General features: G+C 40.7%; 1 protein-coding gene across 2 annotated transcripts in view; it reads left to right on the forward strand.

Moving 5' to 3' along the window:
* The window catches only part of xxylt1 (xyloside xylosyltransferase 1), an 86,838-nt gene that overhangs the window by 9,891 nt on the left and 63,923 nt on the right, over positions 1-13,024 (forward strand). For both annotated transcript variants that reach the window (XR_007968402.1, XM_052101633.1), the window contains exon 4: positions 9,910-10,042. Coding sequence is in view for 1 of the 2 variants with exons in the window: in XM_052101633.1 (XP_051957593.1) it covers positions 9,910-10,042 (133 nt within the window). In the remaining variant the exon portion in view is untranslated. The remainder of the gene's footprint in view (positions 1-9,909; positions 10,043-13,024) is intronic.

Genomic DNA, 13,024 nt, shown 5'->3' on the forward strand with positions numbered 1-13,024 from the left:
GAAGTGGCCATGAATCTGCTGTTGTTTTGTGTAGAGGTGCCATGTGTTTGGCAGCTCACGAGGACTGTGGAACAGCAAAGCTAATGTTTTAAGAGTCTCTAAACTTGTCTCTGGAGCATTGGATTTGTCAACAACTCCATTAGCACTTGGAGTGGCATGATATCTGAGATCATTTTAAGGAATTGTTTGTATTGTGTCTGGTGGTGAACTGTATTTGCACGTTCCAATCTGAAGTTTGTCTATTGGCTAGACTCAAACATCTGAGGTAGATTTTTATTTGTTTACACATGTTGTGTTTGATTTCTTTGATTTATTGCTGCATGCACAGATGAGCCAAAACATTCACGCACAGTTGAAGCGAATAACGTTGATCATCATCTATCAAGGCCACATGTCAAGGTCTGGGCAGATTAGATAAACGAACAATCAGTTCTTGTAGTCAACGTGTTGAATGCAGGAGAAATGGGCAGGAGTAAAGACCTGAGCGACTTTCACAAGGGCCAAACTGTTATAGACGAGGCTTGTGGGGTGCTCCCGGTCAGCCGTGGTGAGGACCTACCGACAGTGATCTGAGGAGGGACAAACCACAAACTGGCGACAGGGTGTTGAGTGCCCACGGCTCATCGATGCGCAAGGGCAACCCGTCTGGTCAGAACCGACAGAAGGTCTACTGTGGCACAAGTCACAGATAAGTTTAATGATGGTTACGGGAGGAATGTGTCACAACACACGTATGGGGCTGCATAACCGCTGACCGGTCAGAGTGCCCATGATGACCCCGCCACCATCAAAAACACCTACAATGGGCACGCGAGCCTCGGAACTGGACCATGGAGCAGTGGGAGAAGGTCGTGTACATGTGTGCCGTTTACCAGAAGTGATGGCAGCAGGATGCATTGTGGGAAGACGACAAGCCGGTGGAGAGAGTGTGATGCTCCGGGCAATGTTCTGCTGGGAAACACTGGGCCATTCACGTGGACGTCAATTTGACACGTGCCACCGACATAAACATAGTGGCAGACCAGGTACACCCCTTCATGCCAATGCTGTTCCCTGATGGCAGTGCCCTCTTTCAGAAGGATAATGCGCTCTCTGCCACACTGCACACATTGTTCAGGAATGCTTTGAGGAACACGATGAAGAGTTCAAGGTGTTCCCCAAATTCCCCAGATCTCAATCCGATGTAGCATCTGTGGGATGTGCTGGACCAACAAGTCCGATCCACAGCGGCTCCACCTCACAACTTACAGGACTTGAAGGATCTGCTGCTAATGTCTTGTGCCAGATCCCACAGGACACCTTCAGAGTCTCTTAGAGTCCATGTCTCGATGGGTCGGCGCTGTTTTAGTGGCAAGAGGAGGACCAACAGCATATTAGGCATTAGGTCATAATGTTTTGGCTCATATGTGTGTATATACCTGTGATGTGACACTGTGTGTCTACGTTACCTGCTTCATGATTCTAAAAAAATGCTCTTCAAAGAACAAGGTTTCCACAAAACCAGAAGTGCAGTTATGACTTCCGTTGAGACCTATTTCTTGACACTAGTTGGCTGTTTCAGGTGATTGAGAGTTGCCGTATGAATCGATATGAGGTTGACCTGTTGTTAAGTCTTGCTTGTTGCTGTTTTTTCATTAAGGAAGGCATTGCTATCCAAATCCAATTGCAGGTGATGGAAGTCCACCTGCTTTAAAGAACCAAATAATCATTTGGATTACGACTCCTGTTTCTAATGCAGTAAGACGTAAGAGAACACAGTCAGATATTTCCCAAGATAATGATGTTAAAGGGATAGTCACATTAGTCATAATTTAATCACTCTCATGTTGTTACAAACCTGTTGAACTTCTATGAATCACTTGCAGTTACTATCAATGGGGACTGGAGCAAGTAAGCTTTTAACACAAAAGCACCAGAAAAGCATAAAAAGTCTGTATGTCTTGTGCACTATATTTTAAGTCTCCTTAGCCAAACGATGGCTTTTGGTGAAAAACAGGCCAAAAATTAAGTTGTTATTCACTGAAAATCTTGAGATTCACCCAAGCTCTCCTCACCAAATTCATGAGAGAAGTGTCGATGTCAGATTGTGAATGAATCGTTCATTTGAGACGGATCCTTTTTAATGGATTCATTGTTGAATCAGACAGCGCTACAGGTTTGGAATGACATGAGGATGAGTAAATAAAGACACAATTTACATTTTTGGTTGGACTAGATCTGTATAACACAGCCAGTGTTTTAAAAGTGTGTCAAGCTTTCAGTCTTTGGTTGTTTTAGATGACCTGGCAGCATTTGAGCATGTGTAACTGCATTTTCACTTAGCTTGTAGAATGTGCTGGGGGTGTTCAACATGACTCAGTGCTGTGTTGTGTGTGATGGAACTGGTGAACTTCATGTTGACCCCTGTTTCTTGAAAGCCTTTATGGCTGCAGGCTGCAGAGGCTCAGTGAGATGAATCAGTGCTTCAAATGCACATTTTGTCCTGTTAGTGCAACTCTGTGGCTCATCTGCCCAAAGTCATAGTGCTTCTTTAGATCTGTGCTTCTGTGACGCAAGCTTTTTATTTTTATAGATTGTTTAAACTATCATTTCTGCAACACTAGCATCACCAAATGGAGTTCCACATATAATGATCGATGGTCTTTATACTGTACATTTGAAATTCAATGATACTGTTAGTGATATATTTTTAAAGTCATGGCTGATAAACAATATTATGGCCAAAAGAAATCTGTTTATTTTAAAATAAATAAAAATACCATTCACACCTAAACCAGGGTGATTTCACACTAAATCACATGCTCCGTATCAGGCGACTGGTGCAACCAGACCAATAGGAAAAATAAAATAAAAAAGTGAAATGTGACTAATTCTGATATTGGCTGGGTTTTTCTGTAACGTTGCTACTTAAACTTTTATGATCATCTTAACTAACACTGCTCATTATGGAGTGACACCTGTTTCCCAAACCAGTATGTCCATCACTCATTATAAAGTAGAATTGAAGTGCTTCATTATATGAGCTGTCTGGTCTAAATGCGGTAAGACAGGGTTTCAGATGTATTGATGCCCAACTTGATAAAGATTAATGAAAGTGATGCAAGAAATGCATGTGATGTGAAAACATCCGATACGATTAATAATAATGGCTCTCATGTTGCCTAAAGTTTTGATTCTTTGGCTGGAACGAGTGTGTGTTCTTAAGAAATCTGAACAGTTAATCTTTATATTGCCAATATAGTTGTGCTTATCAAATAAAGCCAAAATAATGCTATTCTTTATTATGTGTCATGTAAATTTACATTCATCACATTCACAAACTGCCTGTCTGAAATGGTGTTCAACGGCTTTTCAATGATCAAAATATATTAAAGCAATGAAATGTCCTTTTGTCTGATAAACTTTAAAAGATGTGAGAAAGATGTTGTAACAGTTCAAGGATGGGCAATGAGGAGGCAGAACCCGGCTGAACAGTGAACACAAACTTTAATGATATAAATGTACTTGAAACAACATAAAACACAAGGACACATAAACGCGGCCATGTGCGTCTCTCTCTCGAACTGGCGCCTCCGGCTCGCCTTTATCTCGCTCTCCCTCTGATCAGCTGATCCAGTGCCGGCCGTGCATCATCCTGGCCTGGCCACGCCCTCCTCCTCGTCACAGATATGTTTAGAGCTGTAGTATGTAACTTTTCCAGTGTCAAAATACTTTCTCATAACCCAGATTTTTGCTTCTTGTTTTTTAAAAGGAGTGACGAGTCAAAGGGCCTGTTTACGCTTGTCCACTTCATGTGTTTTCACTGTTTGATAGCTATCCGATCATGAAAAGACCAGGTGTAAAGGCCTTCCAATCCGATCGCTCGGACCACTTCAGGAGGTGTTTCAGACGCATTCCAGATGAAACTGGTCAAATGCATCTGGCTGCTCAAGTCACATATGTCAACTTTACTACGCCAGCATAGGAAAAATGCAAACATAATATTTCACGAATATTTGCATTGGGCTTGTGTAAATAATACCAAAGAAAGAGACAGAACTTTAGTGAAACACTAAATTGACATGAGTGCTAGGAATGCTTCGATCAGGGTTTTTACCGCCGATACGTTCACCGAACTTCTTGTCACCTGATCGGCCGATACCGATCTCGATCTTGATCAAATGCTGTCGATTGAGCTTAACTTGTATTGAACCTGGAACATTCCTTTAATATGCAGAGATATCTAGAAGCCATTTATAGATTAATTTTCTCTAAAACTGTAAACACTGTCTCTGCGGCACTATGAAAATTCCTGTTTGTTTCGAGCGACCCGATTAAACCTGCCGCAACAACATTACTCATCCAGTAGTGTGAGTTGGGGGAGGAGCTATCTATTTATTTGACCAATGGCAGACAGTGGGTGTATTCAGAAAGTTTATTTTTCCATTTCCGTTTGGTGGCGTTAGTGAGCAGTTACATACTTCAGCTTTAAGTTAAACCTAATAGCTTTAAATATGTTTATACATACTATTTAGATGCTTTAGGGCAGGGCTAGTCAACTTCATCGACAAGTGGGCCAGATGGAAAAAAAAGCCAGGATATTTCGTTATTGAAAAGCTTCTATCTACAGATATTGTTATAGTAGGCAAATAATATTTGTTCACTATATAAATAAAACATCTGTGTTTTATAGCTTAGATTTTTATCATGAGAAAGTTTTACAGACAATTCTGGGGAAAATACAGGAAACTTGAGACAAAAATTTAAAATAATCTTAAAGTGCTTTCAAAATTGGTTCAGTACTGAGAGTAAATCAGACTGATACAAAAAATTGCATTGAACAATAACAGTGAAGTTTATTATACATGTATTGATTTAAAATTCAGACTTCTCACGTTTCTTTTCTCCCCAATCTGGAACACCCAATTCCCAATGCGCTTCAAGTCCTCGTGGTGGCGTAGTGACTCAATCCGAGTGACGTAGGACGAATCTCATTTGCCTCCGTGTCTGAGACCGTCAATCCGTGCATCTTATCCGTGCAACATGACTTGTTGAGTGTGTTACCATGGAGACGTAGCGTGTGTGGAGTCTTCACGCTATTCTCCGCGGCATCCACACACAACTCACCACACGCCCCACCGAGAGCGAGAACCACATTATAGCCACCACGAGGAGGTTACCCCATGTGACTCTACCCTCCCTAGCAACAGGGCAAGTGTGAACAGAAACAAGACTCGTTCAGTGTGAAAAGTCCCTAAAACAACTGACATCCTCAAGTGGGCCACTGAAAATGTCAAATGGGCCAGATTTGGCCCGTGAGCCACCAGTTGAATAGGTCTGCTTTAGGGAAACATGCCTTAAAGTTGAAGTTCTACTGAAGTGCTTCTAATGTTCACCAATATATTGTGCATCTCTCGTTTCCAAACTGCAAATGTCGGCGCACTCAAACAACATTTGAAAAGCTCCACAGAGCAACACATTTTACATTTAATCAGTGAAATCAACCTAAGGGTGGATTCTTTAACAGTTATCTCCGCACATTAAACTGGGACGGAGAAAGTACTTCTACATATTGAACAGTTTTGTCTTGTGCTGATAAAAAATGAGTGATTGTGCATGATTAGATTACAGTTTGTAGATGTGCTGGGTGCTTTTTTAAAGCAGCAGTTTATTCAGCAGCTATTATAATTCCTCATGGATTCAGAGAGGAGCACTGAGATCATTTATATCCATTCCCACAGTTTCCGGAGCTTGTTTGGAAAGATGTCGGAGTGAAATGCCAGAGTGGCCAGACGGCTCATTGCATTGCTGACTTTTCATTGTTCTCATTATGACAAGCACCCTGTGTTTTGTCATTGTTTGCACTGCCTCTGATCCGCAATAGAGCACCCAGAATGTTGTATTGAAGGGTTTGTTGCGATCGAGCGGGCTCCATCTGACATGAGAAAATCCCTCTGGATGAACATGTTTCCATCAGTCTGTATTCAGTGATGGGGCTCAAGAACTTGATCATGTTGGTAGAATGACTTTGATAATGATTTTTGTCCAGATGTTAAATTTTTACAGGGTTGATACTCTATTGGCAGAATAAAAACAGTCCGGGTTCAATATGATTTAATCTCAATCAACCGCATTTGTGGCATAATGTTGATTATCAGAAAAAATCATTTAGATTCGTCTCTCCTTTTCTTTAATAAAAGCACAAATGTGTGTTCCAGTGAGAGACTTACAATGGAAGTGAATGGGGACAATTTTTGGAGGGTTTAAAGGCAGAAATGCGACGCTTATAATTTTATAAAAGCACTTACATTCATTCCTCTGTTAATTCTTCTGGGGTGTGAGGGGGTGGCCTCTCCACACAGATGCAGCATCGTTGGCTGAATTTGTTTTTTTTTCAGCTTTTCAGAGTGGCTAAAAGAAGCCCCCTCATCCCCCCTCCTGCTTCTCAACCTGCACTTATGATCTGTGAGGAGGATGTGTGCCGGGGTCTTTCGGAAACAAAAGACTAGGAAAGCTTCAGGACAAGACGATGTTTCACCTGCCCGTCTGAATGTCTGTGCTGACCAACAGTAGATCACTGAAGCGGTTAGGGTTAGTTCCCTACTGCTTCAAACACTCCAACATTATCCCCCCACGTCTGTGGTCATTAAGTCTTTCAGGTTTTGGCCTACCTGAAGGACATAACTGGACCCCTGCTAGACCCCCTTTTACTGAGCAAACAGGTCTGGGGGTGATGCTGTCAACATGGGACTGCATTATATCCTGCAACACCTCGACAGTCCTGGGACTTATTCAAGGATCCTATTTGTGTACTTCAGTTCAGCCTTCAATACCATCATGTCTGATCTTCTCTCAACCAAATTGACCCAGATCTCTGTGCCCACCCCAATCTGTCGATGGATCACCAGCTCTCTGACAGATTGGCTGCAGCTAATGAGACTGGGGAAACTCACATCCGGCCGCCTCACTGTTAGCACCGATGCTCCTCAGAGATGAGTTCTCTCTGCACTGCTCTTCTACCTTTACGTGAAATGACTGCACTGTAAAGGACCCCACTGTCAAGTTCCTGATGTTTTCAGACAACACCGCGGTCATCGGCCTCATCCGTGATGGTGACAAGTCTGCATGTAGCTACCTGTCTGGTGCAGTCACAACAACCTCAAACTGAACATGCTCAAAACATTGCAGATGATAGTGGATTCAGGAGAACCTACACTGGGCAGTCAGGACTGCTGAGAGGATTATTGGTGCCCCATGCCCACCCTCCAACACCTGTACATCTACAGAGTGAGGAAATGTGCTGGTATAATCACTCTGGACCCCACACACTGCCCACTCCTCCCTCTTTGAACTGTTGCCCTCTGGCCGGCACTACAGAGCACTGATTGCCAGGACATCCAGGCACAAGAACAGTTTTTGCCCTCATGCCATTTTCCACATGAACAGTTAAACTGCCTGCATTACTCCCCCATAGTGCAATCGTGTAAATACATATCTCATGTACATATGTTAATTCACACATTTTATTCAATAACTGTACACACCCCTACCTTGCACATATATTATCACTTGCACATATACATATATTATTTGTATGTCCATTTATACTCTTACCTTGTTTTACATTCTGTGTCTCACTGTAATGTTCTGTCAAATCTGTCAAACCGTAATGTGTACGTGAGAACACTTGGCAATAAAGCTCATTCTGAAAACTTGTGTATAATTTGAGCTGTGAATTTGCTTAAATCGCCATTTTACACAGAAAAGGTTAGGGATTGTTAACACACATATTCTTTATGTCTTGTATAGGTTTGGGATCGATGCCTTTTTCACGCATCGAATATCTGAAGATGTTCGCAATGATTATTGATATATATTGATATCGTTCAGATTTAAATAGGGCTGCTCGTTGCACAATAGTCTTTATCTTTTCAGTTACAATAATGTTCAGTTTGAATGAAAGACCTATTAAATGCTACTGTACATACAGAGAAATCGCATAATAAATGTTGCCATTTCTAATCGTTCAGTTTGTGTAGTTACACCAGTTTCACTAACCTGCAGCAAACTCATCAACATCACCTTGTTCATAACTTTGGACTAGCATCTCCTGCTGCGCTACAGCTCATCCTGTCTGTCTGTGTGTGTATGTGTGTATGAGATAAATGTTATATTGCCCTCTTGTGGTCTCCCAACGCTATTACACCAGACTGTTAAACAAATGGCCAACTGAGACAAATGGAAAGCACACAATTCGGACTTATAATCTAATTGTCGGCTAATTTAAAAGTATTGATGCCTCAAATATATCGCTAAAATTACGTGTCAATTAATCAATATATTGATATTTTAGGACATCTTTAGTCTTGTGTCTATACGTCTCACTGGAGCACACATTTGTGCTTTTATTAAAGAAAAGGAGGGACGAGTCTAAATAATTTTTTTGATAATCATCATTATGCCACAAATGCTGTCAATTGAGATGAACTTGTATTGAACTCTGAATAGTTCTTTAAAGGCAATGCAATATTTTTGTTCTTATCCTTAATCTAAGAGGAAAGACTCATGCCAGCTCTGAAATGACTAACATCATGTAGGCTGTTGATAGTGTTAGCTTTTTAGATATTGTTTTAGGCTACTGTTGTTGGAAAATGGAACTTTAAAAAAAAAACAATTAATGCAGTATTTTACTGTGGTAAGGACAACAGTAGCAAATAAAAATGTATTTAATTGAGAAGTGTCATCATTGGGATACATGTTGATCAGGGTATGTTGTATAAAAAAAACTGTGGACCTCCACAAGTCTGGTTCATCCTTGGGAGCAATTTCCAAACCCCTGAAGGCGCCACGTTCATCTGTACAAACAATAGTACACAAGTATAAACACCATGTGACCACACAGTCATCATACCGCTCAGGAAGGAGACGCATTCTGTCTCCTAGAGATGAACGTAGTTTGTGTGAAAAGTGCAAATCAATCCCAGAACAACAGCAAAGGACCTTGTGAAGATGCTGGAGGAAACAGGTGGACGAGTATCTAGATCCACAGCAAAACCAGTCACAAGGGTTTTTTGTTTTTGGCAACATTCTGAGTAAATTCTAGAGAATGTTGTGTGTGAAAATCCCAGGAGATCAGCTGTTACAGAAATACTCAAACCAGCCCGTCTGGCACCAACTATCATCCATGTGATTATCTAATCAGCCAATTGTGTGACAGCAGTGCATAAAATCATGCAGATACTGGTCAGAAGCTTCAGTTAATGTTCACATACACCATCAGAATGGGGAAAAATGTGATGTCGTTGATTTGGACCGTGACATGATTATATATAATACCAGGTTATTGCAACATTCAAATGGAAGCTAAACAGTAGACAAGTAAACTTCTTGTTCAAGAACCTTTTCTGAGGTTGTATGGAATTATGACACTTATGGCAATTCACCTGTTGTAGTCCTAAAGCTGATGCATCCTGAGATGTCTGAAATCATATACAGCATTCTCATAGACAACACTATTCCCAGAGGACTGACAGAGAAGATATATGGAGAACTCCTCATATGCACGTGTTCCATGAGACACGTGAGTGCCAACACACCAATCAGAGACACGCACCGACAGCTTTTTTTGTGTGTGTGTTCTTCAAAATATAGTCAATTGTGCTTTTTCAAACGTGTCTTTGTGCCTCACAACTTTTCTTGTCTTTTGTCACTCCTGAGAAGTTTTACAGGTCACCTGCTACATTGGCGGGTAGATGAGCAAAATTACCGCCACTGCGCATATAATACCAGCCTTTGGTGGGTGGCGGGTGCTAATTTCATACCCTGGTGTTGATGCTCAGGAGGGTGAACTTGATCTTCAGTCTCCACGTCCCGATCAGAATGCCTCCTCAAACTCATCTGCTGTACGTATCTCTTGTTTTTGCTCTCTAGAACTGAAACGCATTGTGCAGTTGGACCTGGACCTCAAATTCAGGAGCAACATCAGAGATCTCTTCCAAGAGTTTAGCCGCTTCCCTCCCGAGGCCATCATTGGAATCACTAGAGAGATGCAGCCGGTGTACAGGTATCATTGAACAAGAAGTCCCTCACACACATGAGACCACGGTTATTGCATTCTCATTTGAACATCTACCATGGTAGGATCATGTAAATATGATGATACGTGATTATGGTGCTACCATCTAGTAACGTTTCGTACCTTTTCAGTAATAATTTCTTGATATCAAAGAAATGGAAGGTCTTTGTTTGCCAAGATGGTGACATTTGCATCCCCATCATCACTGTCCCCAGTTTGAACAAAACCGCTTTTTACAAGCCTGAAAGAGACTCTCGTCCTCCTGGTTCACATGACATGCAAAACAGAATGGTGAATCGGTCAATGTGGTCTGGCAAAGTCACACATTTAGAGCCCAATAGAAGTGCATCTTTTCACAGTGTTCTCCAGGAGAACTGGCCACCATGTGACGAGAGCTTTCAGGAAAGCGTTTCTGAGAGCTTCATTGTTCAGACACCGACACACGAGTAGGAAGCTCAGATCTGTGATAGGAGTTCACAAAGGAGCTGTTTTTCTGCTTCTGTGTGAGACTGTTTGCTGTTATTGTGTGTGTACAGTATGTGCAGGTGGGGTGTCTCTAGGGGCTCCAGCATCTGCCCTTTTGCTGAGGTGCCCCTCTGACAGAGCAGGGGCATATACAGGTGTTCCAAGGTGTGAAAATGCCACTGAAAATGAATGCTTGCACACTCAAATGAAATCAAGGTTTTACGCTCAATAATAGTATGGAGGGGTGTAAAAATGCATCAAAATTATGCAGAAACTTCTATTATTCTACTATTCAATCATAATGACAATAATAATACCAATGTGTTACAGAGACCGTCTCTGATTACTTTTGCTACTGACTGAAGAATTAAACACACTTTAAATGAAGAAAGTTTAGTTCAGATTTCTGTCTCATTGTTCATAACTGTGCTCATCTATATAAGCAAAATAAGTCAATTGTTGTTCTTCCCAATTATGATGTATTATACTGTGCATATTTGGAGAATACACTTGGAAAGGCGATATTATCTGTCCTTAACGTGTTACACGCCATTACGTTTTTAATTCTGTGAGCCTTCTTGATTTAAAGATCAGACTTCTCTTCCTGTATAGATGACAGATTTACTTTACATAACAACTAAATCTACAAACAAACTGAAAGAAATGTATACCTTGAATGCACTTCATCACTTTGGGTAAAAGGATTTGACAAATGTATAATATAATATAAATATAGTTTATATTTCATCTATTGGTTCAGTAAATGTTCCAATAATGATATGCAGATTTATTCACATAATCAGCAGTCTACTTACCATCTGTTGGTTAGCATAAAGTCAGACATGATATTATCCCTTATATTAGCTCAATAATTAAAGTGACAACAGTATTATTAACCTCCCTGCGCTCCATAAATCCAAAACAATCTTCTTCTGTTAAACACAATGCATTATGGATCTGATCCACAATGACATCTTTGAACCAGTGAATATAACCTATACCCACGTTTTATTTATTTTATTTATTTATTGGTCAATAATGCTGAATTCCTCATGAAAATCGAGTTCTTTAATACACCATATAAATGCTCAAAGTTGAAATAATAAGAGTTTGTCTATAAGAAAAGATCAGAAATAGTGAGCTACATTCAGTCTGATCAGATGCAGAACAACAGAACTGAACAGAACCGGTCCTGAAGAACTGTGTGTATTATATGAATTAATGTTATATCATGAAATTGTGTATATAATAATGAGATGATCACTGTTTGGAATAATGTGTATCATTTATAAGTAATAACGTTCAGTTTACATTCATTTGTATAAGAAACACTAAAAAGGTTACTGTCACTTTAAGAGTTCAACGAGCGGCTCACAGTGTTCCGCTTCAGCGAACATCAACGAGAATTATTAAATACTTTTTGATCCCACCGTAAAGAACAGAAAAGATATTAAAGACTCGTTGTTTAATGAAAGTGGAGTCGCCTCATCTTTGATGGACACACATTACACGGAGGAAACGATCGGTTTAATCTCAAGCACTTCATCAAAACAAGGAGATTTTCCAGGTATTCCAGTTCTTACTTTTCTAACATTTTTGGTGTGCGATCTATCGAAATTCAATATATTCTCCCATCCCTAGTCAACATGAAATCAGTACATTGGCTTTCTTAGTACACGTTTCTGGTCTTGTGAAAGATTCATCCGTGCAAACTGTAATAACATCCGATTTTAAAATTCCTATTTAGCTGGTTTCACCTAGACAGTGTCGAATTTAAAAATATGAACTAGCAGACAAATAGCTGTTTAGTCACTGTTTAAGGCTTCTGTTGTAGTAATGCAGCCTTTCTAAAATATTGCCAATAGTTTACAATCAATGCTACATAAACACCACACAAATGACTAATGTTGTTCCAACTCAAACAGATTAATTAAACCTCCATTTTACAAATTTAAATGTAGAGTGCAATATAATAAAGTTGCGACAATACTTTATTGTGTTGCTTTAGTTTATTTTAATTAACTCTCCTATTGTGGGGCTCTGTGTATCTCAGCGAGTATTGACGCTGACTATCACACCTGGAGTCGTGAGTTTGAATCTCAGGTCGTGCTGAGTGACTCCAGTCAGTTCTCCTTAGCAACCAAATTGTCCCGGTTGCTAGGGAGGGTAGAGTCACATGGGGTAACCTCCTCGTGGTCGCTATAATGTGGTTCTCGCTCTCGGTGGGGCGTGTGGTGAGTTGTGCGTGGATGCCGCGAGAAAAGCGTGAAACCTTCATAAGCGCTACGTCTCCATGGTAACACACTCAACAAGTCACGTGATAAGATGCGCGGATTGACGGTCTCAGATGTGGAGGCAACTGATATTCATTCTCTGCCACCCGGATTGAGTCACTACGCCACCACGAGGACTTAGAGCGCATTGGGAATTGGGCGTTACAGATTGGGGAGAAAAGGGTTAGCTAATAAAGTGTGACTTTACACACAAACACACTCTCTCACACAC

This window comes from Xyrauchen texanus, chromosome 32 (assembly GCF_025860055.1).
Source record: "Xyrauchen texanus isolate HMW12.3.18 chromosome 32, RBS_HiC_50CHRs, whole genome shotgun sequence".
Classification (NCBI taxonomy): domain Eukaryota; kingdom Metazoa; phylum Chordata; class Actinopteri; order Cypriniformes; family Catostomidae; genus Xyrauchen; species Xyrauchen texanus.